Source organism: Drosophila albomicans, chromosome X, assembly GCF_009650485.2.
Source record: "Drosophila albomicans strain 15112-1751.03 chromosome X, ASM965048v2, whole genome shotgun sequence".
NCBI classification, from domain to species: Eukaryota; Metazoa; Arthropoda; class Insecta; order Diptera; family Drosophilidae; genus Drosophila; species Drosophila albomicans.
In genome coordinates, this window is record NC_047627.2 from 16,067,667 (window position 1) to 16,091,569 (window position 23,903).

Here is a 23,903-nt window from a genome sequence, read left to right on the forward strand (position 1 = left end):
ACATTTCCAATGAAACGTACACACACACACAGAGACACATACTGTGAGCGAGAGGAAACATTACGCATACGCCTAGTGGGGCATCAGTTGTAATTGTGCTGAGCACTCGGCACGCCCCGTCAGCCCCTCAGGGCTGTCATGTAAATGCCGTTATAATCAGCGCTAATGTGCTTAAATGTGGGCTGTGCCTCCCTCCCCCTCCCTCTTTCCTCCTCTGCTTCCCCTCTCCTCCTCCCCACATTGGCTCGATGGTTCTTGCTTGGCTGCTTGACTGTTGATGGGGCGCGTTTCCATTCTGTTGTTGTGGTGCTGCCATCACGTGTCCAAGTGGCGACTTTTAAGCAAATTTTCACGCGTTTTCTCCCCCTGCCCTGCCCTTCTGTGCCTTCAACTAGGTCAATGCAAAACGGAAGCATTTACAAAATATGTTTCGCCTACGTGGCGTTTTTTTATTTCGCTCTTTCTTCTGAAGCTTTCAACAAAGCACCACAAATTTTTGGGCAATTTGCTTGGCATTCCGTTGCCGTTGCCATAGCCGCTACTGCAAGTGGAACGAACGAATGATGCAAACGGCTGCGTTTCGTTGTTGCCACCAAATGCTTTTGAAAATCGACAAACGATTTCGATTCTCATCTAGCTTGACCGTTGAATTCGAAACAAAGAAGCACACAATATGCGATTTGCACTGCAATTGAGCTAGAAAATGATACGCGCTAGTCAAAGCGTTGCATATTTCGGACTATAATTCATTTGATTGACTAACCAATACCAATACGTGACTTTCCACTGACGATTCATAACCGTTTCGCTTTTGAATTTACAGACAAATTGCGCAAGTTTTCGAGTCCAATTCTGCATGGGTTCAATGATTTCTTCGATTATTATTTTGCTAAAATTATGTTGTTCGCAATAAAACGTTTTTGGTTTTGATAATTTCACTAATAACCGATTCAGTGCAGAGGTTTTAAAATCATGTTACAACGGTTAACCGATTCATTCTATGAATTTGTAAAAGTTTGGGATCGGATAAAACATTTGTTTTTTTAATTTGGAAACTCTTTTTATTACCTACGATTAAAAAATTCGAGCCTTTTAACTGATTAATTCCAAAAAATATGCAAAGGTTTTGGAGTTTTTCGTTTATTATATTTTGTACTTTAATTGATTTATTGAATCGGTAACGATAAAAATTCTGGTTCCGATTCATTCCATAAATTTGAAATCACATTGACGCGGTTGCGATTCGACTCATAAACAAAGTGTGAAATGCAAATGAATTACACATTTGTTTTTATTTATTAAACATGAAACCGATTCGCTAACATTGAAGTGTGAAAATTCACAGAAAATACAGATATGTTTTTAAGTACAACGAAGTAAGTGGTAAATCGGTTACGATTAGTGTGCTTAACCGTTACGCCCTGACCGTTTTTCTTTTGTCATTTCCTTAATTGTGCGTTTACCCAATCGTTTTGTCGATTCTTCTTGCCTTTCCCCCTTTTCCCACCCGCCTAGTGGTCATACTCTCTCGCTCTCTCTTCAATGTCCGCTTTGGCCTTTGCTGTAAAACTGTCTGCCAAGTGGGTCAATGTAAAACGGAAGCATTTTCGAGTATGTCTAATATGCATTTTGCCTAGTCTAGTTTCTGTTTCAGTTTCAGTTACAGGCGGCGTCTTTGCCACGAAACAATTTAAAACGAAAATTCTTTTTGCACTTGTCCTTAATCAACGTTCGCTAGCCCCAAAGGCGTTTATCCTTGTTGTTGTTGTTTTAGTTGCTGTTGCTGTTGTTGTTGCTATTGCTATTGTTATTGTTATAGTCGTCGTTGTCGTTGTTATCTTTGCTTCATTTTGCTGGAATTTCAACTTGAGCACGCAAAGGCCGACGGCAGTCGCCCATCTCCCCCTCCCTTCTTTTACTGGGGAGGCAGGGCGTGGCAATTAATGACAACAGTTTCATGCAAATTGTGTTTTCGCAAGGAGCCAAAGGCAAAGTGAAGCTAAGGAGCCAGCTGAAAACCCAAAAGAGCTTGAGCTCAAATTTGCCTTTGACATAGATACGCTGTAGCAAGCGAAATCATCGTACAGTTATGAATGCCAAGTAACTGGCATGAAATTTTCAGAGTAGCTAGATTATAAGTTAAGATTAAAGTCAAAACGTTGTAAAGGAAATCATCGCATAGTAAATTGCAAAATCTCTGGGAAATAGTTCAGAAATTTGGAAAATAGCTAAACTAAAGTTAAGGTTTGACTTAGAAAATCAGGTTTTATTTATAATATCAGAAATAAAGTTTTCTTAAAGTAACTTTAAAAATGTCCAGGCCAAGTTTTTAAGAGATTGATTGACGACTTGTTCTTAGTCAGTAAACTTTTGCTATCTTATTTGTCAGTTGTGTATGCCTCGCTGTAGCATTTTATGGCTTGCAGGGTATGCAAAGAAAGGACGTTTCAGCATTGAACCCTGTAATCAGCTGTAATTACCACCATGTTTGACTCCACACGCTTCTCCAGACAGTCCCAAAGAGACCCGAGTACTTTTTTTTTGTTCTTTTTATCGATTGCTAAACTGAAGGTCAACCCAAGTCTCCCGCTCTTTGTTTTTCGCTCTCCCTCGTTTTTTATAGGCCTGTGCTTCTCTCTCTCACTCTCTCTTGCTCGCTCGCTCTCACTGTGGGGTGCCTCCAAAATGGGCATTAATTGAATCAAAGTACCGAATGTGGGTCAATGTGATTGTGGTTCACTTCAGCTGCAGCTGCTCTTCACCGTATGTGTGTGTGTGCGTGTGTGTGTGTGTGTCTGTGTGTGTTTGTTTTATATGCTGACCAAACTGTTAATTAAATTTTAAGCTGACCATTGCACATATGTTGAATGTAGGCAATGCAAACTGCTCTGTGTGTCCAGCCCAAAGATGGAAAAGGCATTTGATTGAAAGTTGATTGGGTTTGTCACAGTTTGCACATTGTTAAGCGCTTAAAAGGTTTGCTCCTCTGCCACGTTATGCACAGCTATAAATTATTAACATTAATAATGTGTGAAGCAAGGGAATTCACTTGGTCAAAATTGTAATTGGAATTGTTGGGGAATGTTCAGGGAAAGTGGTTAATAGCTCAACAATTTCAACAATTTTGATAAATTGCCTTGGCATATTACAGCTAAAATATGCTGTCAAATGCTTAACATTGATTTAACATTGTGTTAATATGAATTATATATTATAACTGAGCATTGTAGCGATGCTAGATGCATTGAAGTTGCTGATTAACAATAGTTAAATACGTTTACAATGGTCGTAAAGTTGTTAACATAATTTTAACATTTTTGTAACAGCAACTTAACATAATAGGGAACATTGCTTTACTTTTAATGATGAACAGTTGTAAAGTATTTAACATTGGTTTTACAGTACTGTAAAATATTATATTAAACATAATTCAACATAATGTAAAAAAAACCAACCATATAGGGGAAAATTTAAGAGATACATTCAAATTGTTGTTAAAATTCTAAAAATTAATTATAGTGAAATGGTAGTATTAAAGTAATTTAATCAGTGGTGTAAAATATTCATAGGAACTTAACGTAATCTACAACAAATATCTTCAGAGTAGGATGTAATTGAAAACCTCAATTACACTGAAGTGATGTTAATAGCACATAAAGAGAGCTGCAATCGAATACAGTCGAGTAACTCTCAGCAAAGTTAGGGCAGCTTTAAAGTTAAGTGCATACAAGAAAAGTTGTTGCAAGCCTTTAGAACTTATTTCCTAACTTAAAGACAATGTAACAAATGTGCTAGAGAAACCAAAGCTAAGCCTTTAGCTGCTGGGAATTGTTTTAACTAACCGCAAATATTCGAAAATCAAATTTGCCCATGATGCTACTGACACGAAGAAGTCAACGCAAAAGCAAATGCAACTCTGCTACAGCTACATGCCACATGCCACATGCCACGGATGGTTGCACTGTGCTGTGCAGGATATGCAAAGCTTTCAGCTTCCGTGTCTGTCTCTGTCTGGTCTGTTCTCTGCACTCTTTGCTTTGGCTTTTGGCCTGTTTAGCTGAAACCGTCAACAACAGCAGCAGCAGGAGCAGACGCTAAAACAGCCGCAGCAGTCGCCTTATCTTGGTTGCCTTCATTTCGCAAAAGCCTTTTCAGTTAATTTGCTTTTTGCTGCCGTTATGTTTCGTTACATGCCCGCAGCTCCTTGTCTCTGTTCTCTGTTCTGTTCTCTGTCGTGTCTGGTGGTCTGATGGGCTTTGGGCATTGGGCTTTTCAGCTTTTAGCCATCTCCTTCTAAATGGCTTAAAACATTTTCGCCCGCCCCCCAACACGGAAGTTTGCCGCATCCCGCGTCTCCTCTTTGCTTTTTGCAAGTTTGCTCAAGCAGCGGCAAAAATGTTTAACTTCTGCTCCAGTTTGGCGACCAGAGCTCTATGCACAATCCCTCTTTGGGATTGCTGACTGCTGCCAGTGTCGCTTGAAGAGTTGTGTCGAGTTGTAATCGGGTCATGAAATGGCTGGCAGATTTTTCATTAAGCCCAAAAGTGCGAAGAGACGAAAAGTGCGAAGAGACGACATCATCTCCTCGACGACATCTTACTTATTTACAATGGCCCAGCTCGAGGCGCTTTCATCTCCACCAAGCACATCACACGCACGCTTATACATTACAGATAGAGATAGACAGACAGTCGGACGGAAAGTCGGACGGACGGACAGAAAGTCAGGCAAGCTGACATTCAGGCTGGTTTATATAGAAGTCGAATATGTGCTCAGGCAAGAATTTGCAAATTTTCTTGCAAATCGAATCAAATGTATACGCTAAAAGCATATTGCAGCTATAATTTATTTTTCACTCTACTTTGACATTATGCAAAAGTCGATAAGCTACCAAATAGACAAATTTGTGTGTGTGTGTGTGTGTGTGTGTGTGTGTGCGAGAGAGATTAAATCAGATTTTAGTGAATTTCAAATGAGAAATTGCGACAGTGTCGCTTCTTGCTTTTTTTTTATATTTAATATGTAAATATTTAAAGTGCATGATTTATCGTAATTTTTGAGAGCTTTTGTTGTCAGTTATAAATATTGCAATTGAAATAAATTAAAGCCATATTTAATGTGAGTAAAACTAATGCACAATGTGAAAAGTATTATGATTGGCTTTATGCAATATAGATTTCACTTTTTAATTCTTTTTGAGGATTTCTACAATTGTGGTCTTTGTTAGGGCTTTGATCGAGTTTTGTAATATAAAGTAAAGGTGCTGAAAAGTGTAAAGCAATGTTTTAATGTCAGCATGGTTCGTTTGCCTTTTTTAATTTGAATTTATTTTAGATCTAAAAAATTCTTTCAAATTAATTATAACTTAAACTTAATGCTTTTTTTTATCGATTTGTCGTTTATCGTCATTATCCACAATTTATTTTATATTTAATGTATTTTGTCAAACTAATTATAAATTTTATTCGTTGAGTTTCTGTTGTAATATAATTTATATGTGTTAGTGTTAAATTATTCAATTTTTGTTTAATTAAAGCAACTTTTTGTATGAATAACTTATAATACAGGGAATATTTAGTTATCTTACATTTCGTCCCACTGTGCGCAGCTTGTCGACTAAACGCTGTAATATTGCATACTTTGCAGCGCTGCGTGTAAGTTGAGCCATCATCTGCACTGTCAGCCAGCCACGCCTCTATGCCTCCCTAGCTCCTCCCTTCGCCCATCGCGTCGCAAAGACCACGACACGTGTAATATCTTTACCATTTTTAATTTGTGTCGTGAGCGATGAATGCGGGTTGGACGGGGGTCTGAGGGGCTGAGGGAAGCAGCGCGGAAGAGGACGAAATGTTAATCATGATGAACCAGTTAAGCAGAGAGAGGAAACACGGGGTGGGGGGCCGAAAAGGGGGTGCACGAGATAGAAAGTTGTGACTGGTCCAATGACTGACTGACTGACTGACTGACAGCGGCGACAGCTGCTGTTGCTGTTGTTGCTGCTTGCTTTGTCAGCCATAATGCATATGTGTGTCAGTGTGTGTGTGTGGAGGGTGGCACGTGCTCAGCGTTGTCTCTCATGTAAAATGCATGAAAAACAAACACGCGCGTCTTTTTTGCTTACGCATAAAAAGTTCTTTTTTACCCCCGCATTTTTTTGTTTTTTGTGAAAAGTCTTTTTTTTTTCCTTGCCGTGCTGCCGTTTTGCTCTGCATGTCTGTATTATGCTGACAAATGTCTGTTGGTTAGCGCAACGTGAGGAGGCCACAGGGGAAGGTGCAGTGGGTTGTTGTGGGACGGAGGGAGGGGAACGGGGAGAAAGGGTATCTTGTGGTTGACAGCGGTTGTTGCACTGCGGAAATTTGCATAGAGATATGCGAGTCGTCGGTCGGTTGCTAAATAAATGTGTATAGCTTTTGTCTCTCGACCGTTGTTTCTCTCTCTTTCGCTCTCTTTTCTGTCTGTTTCTCTAGCTCGCTGTGTGCTATTTTCTCGTGTCTCTTCATCGACTGCCATTCTCTGGTTTCCTCTGTGTTGTTTTCTGCATTAACGTCGGACATTTATTGTTGCAACGCTGAGCAAACTGTGAAACAGATCTCGTTGAAACTAAACACTAAAGTTGCTCTGATTGAAGCAGATTGAATGCTTTGGCAGTTATTTTTATGAAGAACATTACAAATTCATTCTTTAAAAGCGGACAAGTTTATTTCAAATCATAAATTGTATTTAATGGGCAACACATATTTAGTAAAGAAAGGATAAATTGTATACAATAATTTAGATTTATTATTGTATTATGACTTTTTACCTTTTATCAAAAACCGCATTTCATTAATTACTCGCTACTTTAGTTGGAAATGGAATATTAGGATTATAAGCTTAATAAATTTAAGCAATAGCAAACAAAGAACAGATGCTAAGAATTTGTCTTGAGTTTTAAGTTCGCAGCTGAAATTAAATTATTGTATAAAGTTAAAAAACAAAAACAATAGTTCTTAGTTTAATGGCAACGAATCATAGTGCTAAACATGTTGGAAAACGATTTAATTCTTATTAGAAATGTTTTATATTTCTAACATTGAAATATTAACAGATCAATTCTATGCTTTAGCAAATGAAACTAGTGTGATGAGTCTAAGATTTCTGATTTCTGTTCACATTATTATTAACATACTTATGTATATTTAGTAAATTCGCCGCATTTGCGAAAAGTATTTAATCAGCGATCAGCTGTTTAATGCGCATATGAAATGAGGCACATACAATGTAAGAAATATAACACATTCCATCTGTTAAATCCACACAAATCATGACAGACCAAAGCAATCCAGTGAATTTTTGCACATAACTTAAACACACACACACACTCACACACACGCAAACACTCGCTTAAGTCAGAGAGACAAAAGCGGAGACAAAGTGGAGCAGCTGTTGCATAATTTATGCGCGGAACGGAAGCACTCGGGAGTTACATCTGAGGGTCCTTCAACTGAACGCCCTTTCGCTCGCACTCTTTCTCTCATTCTCTCTCTCTCTCTCTCTCTCTCTCTCTGTTAGATTTGGTGTTGAATTATGCAGCGAGCGCCCGAAAGTATGCTGCAGATTTTAAGCAGCTGCCAGCTGCCGTTATTGTCCTAGAGCATAAGAAGAGTGTGTTGCTTCTTGAGTTGAGTTGCGTCTCGACTCGATTCAACATATGTATGGCGCAACCTTTGCTGCGCATAATTTAGTGTTTATCTGCGCTTTCTAAACACAGCAACACACAGTTAAAGTGGCTATCTTAAGATCCGGATGTGCCAGGCTATGCTAATGAAGATGACAGCAAATAAATGCCGTATGTCGTTTAAGACCAAATATTTCAACTGTCTCTCAAATGTATGGCTTAAAATTGTTTATTTGTTAGAATTATGAATGGTATTCATATGCAGCAGTATTTGGTTAGAAGAGTGTTCGTGTCTTTTTGTCTACTGCTCGAATGATTAATTATAAAATCACAGTTGATGCAATTGCAATTGCAAACAGCACTTTGCAGCAGCTGGCCAGCAAATCCTGCTCTTGATTTCAATTCCCATTCCAACACTTTTTCACTCTCTCCCTCTCCATTTGCTGAATTCTCGCACTGGGAACCGACTGTTGGCTGACCATTTGGTGGCTTCCCATGGCGTCGCATTGCATTGTCGACGTGTTGTGTGTTGCTGCAGCAGCAGCAGCTCTTTCCTTGCAACACAAAATGTGAAGCGCCGCGACCCGGATGCCATCGCTTCATTTGAAATGTGGCCAAGTTCGTTTTCAGCTGCTGCATTTCAGGCCAAATGCTGACACACCATTCTCGTTTTTTTTTTTTTTTTTGTTTTCTCGTTATTTTTTGTTTGTTTTTTGTTTGTGTTGCTTGCTTGTGTTTTTTCTGCTTTGTTTTCTGTATGCAAATTTAATTAAATTTTTTGTTATTTGCGAGCGAATGTGTTTGTGTGTGTGTGTGAGTGTGTGTGTGTGTGTGAGTGGGCGACCTACTTGCATTCCCAACGGAGGAGCATGTTGCCTTTTTTCCCTTTTTCACTGCTGCTGAGAAGGCAGATGAAAACATGAAAACGAAAAATTAATTTCAAAGTAAATGACAGACGAATGTGCATGTGTATGGGTGTTGTAGGCGTTGGCACGCCCACTTGTTGGGCTTCGCTGTTGTTGGCTTATGCAATTGAAATGGTGTATTGCGCTTGAAATAATCTTGGAAGCGTTGACATGTGCGCCGTAAAAATAGATGAAAACTGAACTGAAAGCTCAACACATGACAGACACACTCACACACACACACTCATGCACATACACATTGCGCTTTTGTGTTGCATATTTGAAGGTCGTGTAGTATGCCCCGTTCCCCGTCTCCCATCCCCCGCCCTACACAGTTCCACCCACAATTATAATCCGCACGCTTTTCGCTTCTTTTGCGCCACAAAGTAGGCAACAATTTCCTTTAGCTTGCCAGCAGCAATAACAATAACAACAACAATAACAATAACAATAGCAGCAACAACGACTGTAAGAGAACAACAACAGCAAATGTTTTCAACATATTGTTTACCTCCCACCCCCTACCCTTACCGCCCCCCGTGTTTGTGTTGATAATCTAGTTTGTGCCGTGTTGCCGCCTCCCCAGTTCCCCCCGTTCTTCAACACACAATTAATTATGCTAGCATTTAAATTGATTTAGTTATTTTTGCAATTAAGCAAAGCAAAAGAGAACAACAAGTCAGCATTTTATTAATGAGAAATTTGATTTTGGATATTTCAGTGCGCAGCTGCCGCACCGGAAAACAGGTGCAAATGACGGAGGCCGAGGTGCGTGGCTTGTGTCTGAAGTCGCGCGAGATATTCTTGCAACAGCCGATACTGCTGGAGCTGGAGGCGCCACTGATCATCTGCGGCGACATCCATGGCCAGTACACAGATCTCTTGCGCCTGTTCGAATACGGCGGCTTTCCGCCCGCCGCCAACTATTTGTTCCTCGGCGATTATGTGGATCGGGGCAAGCAGTCGCTGGAGACGATCTGCTTGCTGCTGGCCTACAAGATCAAATATCCGGAGAATTTCTTTTTGTTACGCGGCAATCACGAGTGCGCCAGTATTAATAGAATTTATGGTAAGTATTGATGATGAGAGGATGGCAAGTTCCTATAGTTGCTTGTGGATTTTACGTTATAAGACGCTGTCAAGAATTGTTTGTGATTGTAGAACAGCGTTTGTCGCAAGTTGAGCTCACATTTTAGAGGTAGTGCATCAACAATCAATTTAGATTAATAGTTTCATGTCTTGTGGATGCTATGTGGTTGTTTTGTGAACTGCTTCAACAAGCATCAATGATGTAATCAGGGCTAAAAATGTATCTACAATATATAATCTATAACTTTAGTTATGTGGATTGTATATATAAGTAGCTCGATGAAATTTGTGCTGAAATGCAACTGAAATAGCAACTACGAATTTGTGGATCGCATGTGGATTGTATGTGGACCGCATCAATAAACATCGGCGATTAAATAAGACCTTAAATGCCAGCTATCTACAATATATAATCTATAACTTTAGTAGCTTGTGGATCACATGTGAATGTTATGTGGATTGTATATATAAGTAGCTCGATGAAATTAGTGCTGAAATGCAACTGAAATAGCAACTACAAATTTGTGGATCGCATGTGGATTGTATGTGGACCGCATCAATAAACATCTGCGATTAAATAAGATCTTAAATGCCAGCTATCTACAATATATAATCTATACCTTTAGTAGCTTGTGGATCACATGTGAATGTTATGTGGATTGTATATATAAGTATCTTGGTGAAATTAGTGCTGAAATGCAACTGAAATAGCAACTACTAATTTGTGGATCGCATGTGGATTGTATGTGGACCGCATAAATAAACATCTGCGATTAAATAAGATCTTAAATGCCAGCTAAAACTATGAAGACAAACTTTAGTCGGATGTAGATCGCATGTGGATATTATGTTAATTGTAACCAAAAACCAAATTTTGCTACAATTTACTTAATTGCGAATTGGGATTAGTTAAAATTGTTTGCAATAGTTTGTTAATACTTTTTGGAATCTATTCAGAAATATATTTACATGAACTTTTCGTTCACAGGCTTTTACGATGAGTGCAAGCGTCGCTACAATGTGAAACTCTGGAAGACCTTCACAGACTGCTTCAACTGTCTGCCCGTCGCCGCGATCATTGACGAGAAGATCTTCTGCTGCCACGGCGGTCTCAGTCCCGATCTGCAGGGCATGGAGCAGATACGCCGTCTGATGCGTCCCACAGATGTGCCCGACACTGGGCTGCTCTGCGATCTGCTGTGGAGTGATCCCGACAAGGATGTCCAGGGTTGGGGCGAAAACGATCGTGGCGTCAGCTTCACCTTTGGCGTTGATGTTGTATCAAAGTTCTTGAATCGACACGAGCTGGACTTGATTTGTCGTGCACATCAGGTAAGTTTATATCACTCATTCACTTCTACCGAATTTCTGTGTTAACTGATCGCACTTTCCACAGGTTGTCGAGGATGGTTACGAGTTCTTTGCGCGCCGTCAGCTGGTCACACTGTTCTCGGCGCCCAACTATTGCGGCGAATTCGATAATGCTGGCGGCATGATGACCGTGGACGACACGCTCATGTGCTCATTCCAGGTAAGTTTCGATTAAACGACATAAACCGGTTCTCAAACAAATATTTTAAAATATGAGGACAGCTTAAAATATAATAATTATTTTGATGAAATTGAAATAAATCTTTTATTGCAAATGATGAATAAGGAAACTATTTACAAGCAACAAAATTAGTAGTTTTAATGTATTCTTAAATACTTTTAACTGTTGCTCTATAATATCAAACTTTTTACGATTAGTTGAACTTAAATACTAATGTGTCTCTTCCTTTTGCAGATCTTGAAACCATCGGAGAAAAAGGCGAAGTATTTGTACAGCGGCATGAACTCATCCCGGCCGACAACACCGCAGCGCAGCGCTCCAATGTTGGCGACCAACAAGAAGAAATAATATATCCATCCGCTTCCATTTCCTTAAAGGTTCAACCTCAAAAAAAAAAAAGAAAAACAAAAAAAAAACAGCAAATAACAACAAAAACAAATACAACAGCAACCGCAAATAGCAAAACAAAGAAATAACACGAAATACATCATAAATAACTTTTATATATTATACAAATTAAAATGTCAAAATTAAATGTGTGCAAGTAATTAACTAGTTGGAAAGCAAAATCAAAGTAAAAATGCAAAAAAAAAAAAAAAAAACAGAAAAAAATATGAACAGATAAAAACAAACAAACAAAATTCAAGTGCAGAGTAAAAACAAAAGAAATGAAAAATGCGTTGACAAAAAAAACAAAAACAAAAAAAAGAAAACAAAAACAGATGTGATGAAGAGAGATATCTGTTTGAATCGAGTGTATATGTATGTTATCATTACCTGTATACAAATTCTATATTATTTATTTACTTTACATGTACATACATGTTGCTATATGCATATAAAAACACCGACACAACTCTACACTACACTTTACACATTACACACACACACAACATGAGAAGGAAACAGAAACACTTAAGTTCTCGCATTTGTTTATAAAAATCTTGTTCGCAATTCAAAATACAATTGGCCAAAAACAGACACTACACAATTGATTGATTGTCGTCCTCTTCCCCTCTCCCCTCTCCCCATGCCTTTGTCACCCCGCCCCAGCCACTCAAACTAAACAAAACAAAACACAATCCACACTCACACACACACAACACACAAAGAAACACACGCGAAAAGAGTACAGCGATTAAAGCAATGAATTTATATAGGCATATATATTATATATTAATGTAAACTATATACGATATCTACTTATATGTATGTACTACCAACCAAAATGCAAGAGTATGCAACAAAATAAAAACAAATAATTCAAAGGTAACGTGTGCAGTGTTTGCAACCACAACAGCAACAACAACAACAGCAGCAGCAACAACAACAATGGAAAAACAATAAGAGCAAGATATGAAACTCTAGAGAAGCAACTAAACGTAGTTTATCATTTAATTATCAACAAAAGCTAAAAAAAAAAAAAAACTTTATTGTTGTCTAACAAAACAAAAACAAAAAAAAAACTAAAGGAAAAAATAAGAAAACTTTGAAAAGTTTACGACTTAAACGTAAGGCAGTTAAACTATGTGTATTTTTTTTATTTGTTTAATTTATTATCATTATGAAATTTATATATATATTTTTTCCTCCCTTTTTTCTCTTTTTGTTCTTATCGATTTGTTTAACTAATTTATTGCAATCCTTACAATGTATTTAAAGCTAATCGTAAAATACGAAAGAGAAATTAAAACCGTAAATACTATACGTATAAATATAAATATATATTTTTTTTTTGCAAGTGACAAAATAAATGAATATTTAAATATACATATATACTAAAAAGAAATAAAAAAAAATAGGTTTAAAAACAAACTGTTAACTGCAAAAAACAAAAACAAAACAAAAAAAAATGAAGAAAACAAAGCATATTAAATAAATCTAAATACAAATACAATTTTAAATTGTGTAGGTGATGTAAATGGGCGCATTTACAACTTCTGTTTGTTAATCATGATGTTAAGTCGTTGTTTCCATTCCCTTCAAATGAGTTAACAGTAACACAAAACAGCGACAGCAACAGTTGAGCGTAGAGCATTTTTCATTTGAAACGTGAATTGGATCGCATCGAAATAAACTAAAAAAAAAAAGAAAAAAAAAACAAGTAACGAATAATCATCATCAACCATATGCCTAACATTTTGAACTTGCCTCATTAACGAAACAAAAGCAAATCAAATCGAAGAAGATAAACGTAGACGTAGATAATGATGAATGTAGGAAAAACGAATATGGAGCGTGTAACAGTAAAAAAAAGAGAAATTAGAAATTTTAAACGAATTTTTAAGCATTACTTCGAGTACTTGAAACACCAATTTTTGTGCATGTTTTTTAAATTCGAAATTAGAACACAAGTTGAAAACTGACTATATAACAGGCTTATACATATATACTACATCTATGTATATATATATATATTTATATATACATTACTAACTTATTTTTGGTCATTATCGTCTTAACTTATTAGATAGTAGTGCCTTTTTTGCCTCCCAAATCAAAAAATTAAAAAGAATATAAATATAAACAAAAAGATAAGATCTGAATCGAATGAGTAACGAAGGTGTAACGAAAACTTAAAAATATATACATATACATCAGGAGCATCAAAAGATATATCTATACATATATATAGACATACATACATACATCATAGATATATACAATATATAAATACATTTTATATGTGACTAGAAACGGCATACTTAACTGCATTTCATGCGGTTTGAGAGATCTGCATGAAATCGCATTCGAGTCAATTAATAACATCAACAATGAGGAAAAACCATTGTGTTTCATACTTGCCACGTGCAACATGCGACATGTTATATTCGTTTCTGTACGCTTTTACCACTAACTTAACTCCTTCAATTTGTTAACTGTTTCAATTCTGCTGCTTATCGACATAATCATTTTTATGTAGCTAACCAAATGATTTTAATATTGATCTTCAAATTGATCTGCTCGTGTGTCGGTCTGTGTATGTCGATGTCTATGTAAGCATGAGTTAATACATACACACACTCATACCAATACACCACACATACTCAGATAATGAAATATGATAACTACGCAAAGAGAAAAACTATTGTGGTTGAGCAAAAAAAAATTAAAAACAACAAAAAACCAAGCGCACCACAAAATGGATTCCAATAGGACGGAAAATTATAAAAAGAAAAGAAAAAGAAATTATAAAAATGAAAGAAAATAAATAATTTAATATATTTATTATTAAAAATCAAATAAAAATTATTAAAAATTTATGTAAACAAATCAATTCGTTTATTATTCCCTTTCCCAAGTCACAAGTAATTTCCCTATCGATCGGTAATGTCAATCGATAGAACTAGGTGTCCTGGTTACAAAAAGGTAAGTCCAGGAAAGATCTTTCAAGATTTAACAGAGATAAGATAAAAATGCAGATTGTAATAAAAATAATTAGTTTTGAGTTTTAACGGGTTTGCCTTTCTGTCGGTTACAATAAACTTTAAATTTTCTGCAGCAGCTTACATATACATTGCGATAGATGGCTCTGTCCGCCGTGTCTGCTCTGCCCACTCTGTCCGCTCTGTCCGCCATGTCCGCCGTGTCCGTTGTTGTAATTATTGATGTTATAGTTTTTGTTGTTGCTGGTGTTGGCTTCTTGCAACCGCCACGAAAGTCTAAAAAGTGCCAAATCAATATTTGAAATATCAGGCGGACATAAATCAGCAGCAAGCAGAAACATAGTAAGTCACTTGTATAAGACCATGCAAGCTGAAGCATCCCCAACAATTTTTTTTTTCGCCATTTTTAAATTCGAAATTTGAAAGTCATTGAAAGAACAATCAAATTCGTTAACAAATTGATATTTTTTATTTGTTTCGATCGATAGAGTTCGTCCTAGCGATGCGAACGAGACATGTCCTGACATCCTGCGGCAGGATATGGCGGAGTTATGAGCATTTTTCTATAATTATGATCATATTAAATGACAAACCTAAAAGTATGCAACAGAAATATTCTCAAAAAAGGCAACTTAAATTTTGCAAGGGGGAGGCATGGAAAAATTGACTGCAAGTCCGAAAATCCGCCATAACTCAGCCATTTGAAGGACTAGGCAGATGTCCTTTGGCATACGGGTAGCTCTTGACACGAAATTAAAGAATCAATTGGAAAAAGGACGAAAGTCCTTACAGGAGCGGAGATAAACGTCATTTTTCGTATACATAAATTTGTTGATATCTCAGAAATCCTTTAAAGGATCCGGTTGAAACTAGTGTCAATCAAGGACTTTTGATTAGATCTTTCACCATGCCAAAGGACATCCAAATCGTCCTTGTAGTTTCGGAGATATCAAGGACTTTATTGTTTCTGGCAATATTTTTGGCATTCACAGTGCCCCCGAAAGTATGCCATGATTTTTGAAAACTGCCTCCAATTTGAGAGATGGCTGTAAAAGTATGCAATGGATTTTTCATCAGGCAGCTGTGATTGATAAATTGCGCAGTCAAAAAGTAAGTTTTAAAACTGCAAAATGTTTAAACTAGCTTCTCAAATTAGATTTCATATCTCACTTGCACTTACACGAAGGAATACGCTTGTTGAAACCTACGCTGACGATACTGCGGTGCTCACCAAAAACAGTTCCATAGATCTGGCAAAAGTAGGTCTCCAAGAATATCTAGATGCATTTCAGGAATGGGCTCGAGTCACTGCTGCATAATTGTTATAGAACCAAGGTAAATCGTATGTCCTGGCTACTCTCCGCTAAAAACAAGCTTTCGCTGGACAATAAGGTTCGAGTCTTCAAGTACATTTCATCTACGCATTACAGGTGTACGGTATCACAGGTAAAACGCACCTCAACAAAATACGAGTACTTCAAGCAAAGACGCTAAGGCGGATCTCAGAAGCTTGGTACATGAGAACGGCGGACATCGAGCGCGACCTCAAAGTACCAAAAATTGGCGATAGAATACAGACAATTGCACAAAAATATACAGAGAGGCTTGGAGGTCACCCTAACAGCTTGGCTAAGCGCCTAACGCCAAGTCATCGTACTACAGTCAGGAGAAGACTAAAACGATATCATCGAAAAGACCTGCTGGCTCGGGTCTTGACCTAATAATTAACAGCGATACTATACATACATTTCTCGAATATCCTTAGGTTCAATTTATACAATCTTTATTTACTTTATATTTATTATGTGCTGCTGAAATAATTAATTTTCTGTTTAATATTTCTGATTTGTTTAAGTTTCCCAGTTAGGTAATAGTGCACATATCTTTGTTATCACTTCGTTATTATTTTTATAAAAAAAAAAAAAAAAATTTGGCGCCAAAGAATATAATTCTTGTACCACCATTTGAGGGTTCACTATTTCGGGCGAAAGATGGCGCAACTAGCTAAGCAATTTTTGCTTGCTGTTGATTATGTTCGCCTGGTATTTCAAATGCTAACTAAGCACTTTTCGGCCTTCCATAACGTTAAATTTATATTCTGTCTTGACATTTTTTTTTTAGCTATTTTCCGTACCTACCCGTTGAAAAAAGTTTGCTATTTGGAGATTGAACACTTTTACTTACATTTTCCAGTTTGCTGTGATATAATGAAATTTTTTTAATAAACTTTGCTATTATTTTATTAAATACAAATGCTATTAATCATTTTTATTGGGTCACTTAAAAGTGAGTAATGTTTAAGTATTTAATTACATTTTATCGACTTCTACAATCTTCATGCCACGCTGCAAGCGTACCAGATTATAAAAAGATTAAAATTTCAAATACTCCATCGTCCCACCAGAAGTGGAAAGCACGCGATGACAAGAATAATAGAGCATGTTCACACGCTCTTGAATGTTGTTTCCGCTCTACAATTTGCATTCCACTGTATGCTTCGACAAGTGCTTTAACCAGTAAGCTTTTAAGCTGACCGTTTAGAGCTTTAAACTTTGAAAGCGAGCCTTACAACCGGTCCATCATGCTGTTAGTACTCCGAAAAGCTTTCGGACAACTGTTAACGAACAGTGCTGCCAACTACTATTTAACAGTCGTAGCATCGGCTCCCTAAGGACGAATGCCAAGTCCTGCTGTAAGCACTGCTCTTGCATCACATTCAGTTACAATTCGTTAATGGTCCAAATTTAGATGGTACGCAAATATTTTTGGAACGCCCGCTGTGACTTTTGCTGTTGTAACATAAACACAAGGCAGGATTTGTATTATTTTATGTTTAACATTTATTTCACGATGTTTTTCTTTGGATGGTCTTGATGACGTGCTTCCTATATATTGCATAAACCCCAGACATTCATTAATCAAATCCCATCCAGTTTAAAGCCAACAACAAAAACAAAAAATAACAACAATGAAAAAAATGGGGAGAAAAAATACACAGATGGAGGGGGAATAAAACATTTTGAATTATAAGAGTCCAGCTCCCTAGATGAAACATTGATGAGTTTTGATGAGCCTTAAGCTAAATACATTTAATACACATATAATTTCAGATACACTGATATATCCATATACATGTATATATATATGTATATACGAATATATATATATATGTATATATATATGAATGTATATAGTATTTGGGGTGTTAAGAGTTAATATAGTCATACTAAATAGTTTTAGCTCTTGTTTTTTTATATTTTTTTCTGTGTCCTCAGAGAAATGCATCACATTCAGTTTTTTGTTTTAGTTTCATTTTTTTGTTTTTTGTTTTTAGTTCATATTTGAAATACTTTATGGCCTTAATTAATATAATTTTGTTCTTGTTTGTATGTTGAATATTTTCGGGTAAATTGAGAGTACAGATATTTTTGTGTTGACATGTAAGACCAATGAATGTTTGGCCATTCAGTTGCATAAATCATCTTGAATATAGTTTTAACTGACTAGTCCTTTTGTTGACCATAAATTCATGACAGCTGCTTCGCTTTAACACTAGACATAAATATGCATATTGCACACATTTATACTAAGTACATGAACATTTAGTTGCAAATATGCTTAGAGTCTAGAAAAAACACATTTAAAATCCATAGCATAGTATGTTACTAGTGTCTAACCAATGAATGAATGAATTCATGAATGAATGCACGAATGAATGAGTGGACGAATCACTCATCGCATCGAAATAATGTCGAGTAGGTTTCCCTTCTCTTTCATTGTTTCATTTCACCATTTGGTATTCAGTACATATGCATATATGTTTTTGTATTTGTGAGTATGAATATATTATATATAGTACTATATGTGTATATGAATCAATCAATTGCTGGTTACTAAAATGTGGCATATCATCATTATCATCCACAATTCATCTGCTTTCGTTGGCATATCAGGTGTCTTTTGTTTACGGGCGGAGATCGTCTTAATCAGCTACGATGTTGCGATGTAGTATTACATATCAATGCATCTTCTTTTAACACGAATGTATCTAATATGTGTCTACTTTGTAGTCAGAGTGTGTGTGGATGTATATTAATATTGATATTCATAATCATAGTCACTATATTCATATTCATTTGTGTCTTCATAGTCATGGTCATACATAGTTCATAATTGTATTCATTTCAAAGTCGTATTCATATTCGTAATATGCTGCATATGCATTACAATATATATCTTCATATTTTAAGTTATGCCAATACTCAAAGCCATCTTATTTCTTATATAGTCATATTATTATTCACATTCGTTTGCATTTTTCACATTCATAGTCATTTTTTTTCTTTGGTATTAACATATTATCTTATTCATGTACGATTTTTCGGTTTGTTTTTCAATATTGGCATTCATACTGTCACATTCTTAAACACATGCGCCCACAAGCATTGCTAACATTCAAACACATTCATTCGATTTTATCATGCAAGTATTCACATTCAGTCTCATGCACACATTCAAATGCATTTACAAATGCATAACTCAATAAATACTTTCAATCTTACGTACGATTAGAAATATTCGCAATCGAAAGTGTTCTCGCATTTCTATTCGTTTTATATATCAAAGATAACATCAAATTATTTGTATTTGTATTTTTGTTTTCTTTTTTTTTTTTTTGATTACTTTTGTGTCGGCCTCGATGTGGTGACTGCCGCTAATTGCAGAGCATGGTTTAATTCATGCAATCTGTATTTAACTTAACGCTGATACATTAATAATATTTGCAATTTTAGCGTTTGCAAATACTGTTTAATTAGTTTGTGAACTAGAAACCACAAGGGTGCTCAACTTTCCAATCATTATTTCCACATTTCTTTATCGAATTGCAAAAATCAAATTGAAAAAAAAAAACGCGTGGAAAATTGTATAGGAAAACTCACAGATATGTTATCGTCAGAGGCAATTTTAATTTTTTCTTTTTTTGTAAATACATTTTCAGGTGAAACCGCAAAAATTCTTGAATTCCTAAATACTTAACTTCATGTGCAAAGCCTATCAAAGTTAAAAATCGTATTCGTCGTCGATACTCATGCAAATGTTCTGCTTGCTGGCAAATATACTCTATATAAGAGTATAATACGAATACTCTCGTACATCATTAAAGATAAAGTTACAGCAGAGAGTGTTGGTGCATTAATTTACCAAAGTAATTCATTTGCTTAACTTTAACCAGATGCTGTATGGCTATCTTAAGCATACAATGTTGAATCTAGCATCATCTTAAATTAGTATTTGTTTACCACCTATCAAAAACCAGTTAACTGTATCATACGAAAAACTGTGTCTATGTGAACTCAGCTGATCAGCAGAAACGTTGGCGTTGAGAACAGCAATTAAATATCGGAAGAAAAAAACCCTACACACAAAAACTATAGTACATTCTATATGTATATCCTATAGCGGGGAAACATTTTGAGAAATAATTGGACTCGAGGATGTTTTCTTCATAAGACTTTTCAGTCACTGGCTATTATCGTATATATTGTATGTTCAGGTTTGTTGTTTGTTCTTTTTGGTGTTGTTCTTAAGGACGATCTGCAAGGGCATTTTGTTGTTGTTGTTCTTTGTTAAAAACTCGATTATTAATATTGTTTGAATTATTTCGATATCTGATCTATAAGAAAGTATGCGCAATAATAATCGAATAGCATATGTGATATCTTGATAATTGAATATGTTTGTTATACTATGAATATACCTTATATGGCTTATCGATATCGATCCATTTAAAAGTTGTGTGTATACTGAATATTGTTTCGCTACATCGAATTACATTTATATAGTGTATATGTATATTGCATATGATTTTTCAATATTTGTTGTATATTGTATATTGTATAGTATTTGCACATCAATATTAACGTCAATTTCATTGAACTATTTGTGGGTATACATCGATATATAATTAGTTAGTGGTATGCTGTATGTGTAGATATATTTAAAATACTTTTGTTTTTCATTTACGCTGCTTTGCCATTATCGATCCAAATATCGAATAAGTTATTTCGTATATATGGTAGTATATAGTTGATTAATATCATTGTATACTCGTAGTTTGTATTCTTCACTTTTTTCGTTTGTTTCGGATTAATATCTATTTACTATTTCTTTGATTGACATTCCAATTCCAAATGCAATCGCTGTTCACGCAAATGTCAACGTTCGATTTTCAAATTCCCAATGGTCCATTTTTTTCAATTTACCATTTTCCATTTTCAATTTCCAATTTCAATTTGAAATGCAATTGCAATTACAATTGCAATGCATTCTATTATTGACATGAGCCAATTAGAGTCGTTTAGCGCCAAATCCTTTTTTTTTGTGTTTTCTTTTTTTTTGTTGTTGCTAAACTTCTATCAATAACTAAAACACTTTGGTGTGCCACTGACCTGACTTTTTTTTTTCGATCGACAAGTTGACAAGTAGTTATGCTATATGCTTTATCCTTTTTCTCGACCTGCTCTTTCCCTTTCCCTCCCTTAGTTTGTGTCGTCAGGTTGCTTAAATTCTACTTTCTGCTAGTTATATAATGCGCCATATGCTTTTGTTCCTTTCGCGAAACAGGACATGATGTTGGGGGGTTCTTAAATGGGGGGCGGGAGCAGGGAGAGCTAATGGAACTGTGTCGGAGGTCGCCTCCTTGAAACCGAAACTGAATACTCATCTCGAATGCGCAATGAATGTACAATATCTCTATGCTAGACTTTAGTTTTTTCCTCTTTTTTTGGTGTGTGTGTGTGTTGATTATTGGCTTACGTTGTAGTTGTAGTTGTTGTTGTAGTGCTGCCAGGCCAAATCCATTCGCATTTCTTATGGCTTCTTGCGCTTGGCAAACATCTGTGACCATCAGAATCAAACATTGGTCGTCTTGGGCACCGCACCTGTCTCGGCTGCCTTCTTCTGGCGCTGCAATCGATCCTCCTCCACCTGCTGCTCGAGATGCACCTGCACCTGCAACTGATTCTCCTGCTCCTCGTTATCCTCATAGTCGTGGGCCAATGTCTCGCTGCGCTGCAGACGCCGCTTGTTATTCGAAGCACCACCGCTGGGCACTGGGACACAAATGTTGAACTCATCCTCCACCGACTCAATGTAATCCATTTCGATCTCATCAATGCCGCCGGATGAGGCGGCTGCTGCTGCGGCCGCTGCTGCTGCAGCTGCAGCACTTGTCGAGGGTCCATCGCCGCCGGCAAACGATGTCGATGTGGAGGCGTTGACACAACGTTTTCCATTCTTGCGACCAGCGGGCACATCGTGCAACGCCAGTTTCTCCATGCGCAGTTCGCTGAGTGTGTGGGAGGCGTTCGCTGTGGTGCCATTGTAGCCGGGACGCTGCGTCTCATCCACGTGGACGAGCACAAAGGGCAGCTTCAGCGACAGTTCGCCACCCATGCCGCTAAGCGTGAGCTTCACCTTCACATAGTATGAGACATAGATGGCAAAAACATTGCGATCATCCACAAATCCCGCACCAACATTGCCAGCAGTCGATGCAGCAGCAGCAGCAGCAGTAGCAGCGGAAGCGGCAGCTCCACTTGCAGCATTGCCAGAGCCGCCAACACTTCCAGCCGATTGTGGCATCTGGGGCAAGGCCATGGCTGGACTGGCCAGCGGATGACCGGCAAGCAGTTGGGCAGCCTGCATGACAAAGTTCGGCGAGCGTATGGCCGATGCGGCAATGGCACCGGTGATTTCATCCGGTTCAGTGCTGCGTTGCAGTGTATCCTCGAGTGCAATCCAGTTCTTGGTGGGGCCACGTTGCGGACGCAGCGAGACGGTGGTGTTCAAGGTGCCGCCGGGTGGCACGGTGCGATCCACCGGGGGTGAAATGGTGTCGGAATCGGCGACGACATTCTTGAATTTGCCATTGTTGAACATGCAAACATCCACGTGCTGAATGGCGCAAATCTGCAAAGAGTGAGAGAGAGAGGGCGAAACTTGGTTACAACAAAACAGAGACAGAAAGAGAGATAGTGAGAGGGGAGAGAGCGAGAGAGAGAGCGGCTAGTGTCAGCGCCGTGGGGCAAAGCAATCAAGGTGCTGGCAGCAAGTGTTATATCAATATTCACAGTGCGAAATGAATGCAGTCGACACCGAAGCACACACTCTCTGCAAATTAGAAATATTTTGAAGTACAACAAGTAATTGAAATTTGTTTTTAAAACAGCATTCTCTTAAAATAAGTTAGTTTCATTATTATTAGTGATAAGTAAATTGCAAAATAGATAAAAAAACAACTTGAAATGGAAGTACAGTGAAAACTCCTTCAGCGAATACCTCCAGAAAACGTATATTTCTCTTAGTGCCAATTTTTTTTATGGGGCCTGCTATAATTTTTAATTTTAAAACATTTCTTTAATATATTATTTGAAAATTCTTACTATTAAACATTAAATACGTCCATAATTAAATATTCCAAATGCAGAAAAAAGCGCTGCCAGCTTGGCCTATATTTTTATATATTTTCCACTGAATAAATTTCGATCAATCAGTTAAATTAACAAATATTTCCAACTGCCAGGCAACGATTTGATTTTCAGCAAGATGTTAGAGCTTGTTGATCAGCAAGTGGTTAGGGCTGCTCGTAAAGTGGCCACACTACATACATTTATGATAGGTGGCAACACTAGCTGTACTAACATATAAATATCACCTTATTTACAAATTTGAATTCCTCAACATGCTTATTTCGATAAGTATTTCAAACACAAATGCAATGTCCGGCTAGAGAATGAAACTACTATAAAAATGTCGAACTACTTTACCAGTAAGTAAGGCAGATCCCTTTGTTAATCAACAGGTTTTGCACTTTCAACTTGCGGATACTCGTAAAACTTGGCGCTGCCGTCAGTCAGTTCAATTAGGTCAGGGGTTAGGTCAGTTATTGGGTGTGGCAATCAGATGAGGCAGTTGTCGAAGGGGCAGAGCTCATAAGAAAGTCATGTGAATCACTTGAAGTCGACAGCGAGTGTCTCGAGTGTCTGTGCGTGAGTGTGTGTATATGTGTGTGTATGTGTGTGTGTGTGTGTGTATGCGTGTGTCTAGGCTGAAATGATGGCAGCATTATTTGATTGCCTTGCCGCGCTTATTTCAACCTTATCGCTGGGCAAGGCAATCAAAAGTAATGCACTCAATTACGTCCATAAATGCGGACAATGGTCAGAGGACAGTGGATATTGGATTAGGGAAGGGTGCGTGTCGTGTCCTATCGTGCGTGACACGCGTGCTTCTTTCTTAAAAGTTTATTG

General features: G+C 37.2%; 2 protein-coding genes across 4 annotated transcripts in view; one reads left to right on the top strand and one right to left on the bottom strand.

Moving 5' to 3' along the window:
• The window catches only part of LOC117573953 (serine/threonine-protein phosphatase beta isoform), a 34,611-nt gene extending 20,262 nt beyond the window's left edge, over positions 1-14,349 (top strand). Inside the window, exons 3-6 of one of the 2 annotated variants that reach the window (XM_034257522.2) lie at positions 9,287-9,634; positions 10,643-10,986; positions 11,051-11,185; positions 11,441-14,349. In XM_034257522.2, coding sequence (XP_034113413.1) covers positions 9,287-9,634; positions 10,643-10,986; positions 11,051-11,185; positions 11,441-11,554 — 941 coding nt within the window. In that variant the 3' untranslated portion in view covers positions 11,555-14,349. The remainder of the gene's footprint in view (positions 1-9,286; positions 9,635-10,642; positions 10,987-11,050; positions 11,186-11,440) is intronic. The other variant, XM_034257608.2, reaches the window with a different exon arrangement.
• A 2,664-nt stretch (positions 14,350-17,013) lies between these two features.
• The window catches only part of LOC117564156 (uncharacterized), a 72,220-nt gene continuing 65,330 nt past the window's right edge, over positions 17,014-23,903 (bottom strand). The window contains exon 4 of one of the 2 annotated variants that reach the window (XM_052006305.1): positions 17,014-22,563. In XM_052006305.1, coding sequence (XP_051862265.1) covers positions 21,505-22,563 — 1,059 coding nt within the window. In that variant the 3' untranslated portion in view covers positions 17,014-21,504. The remainder of the gene's footprint in view (positions 22,564-23,903) is intronic. The other variant, XM_034242832.2, reaches the window with a different exon arrangement.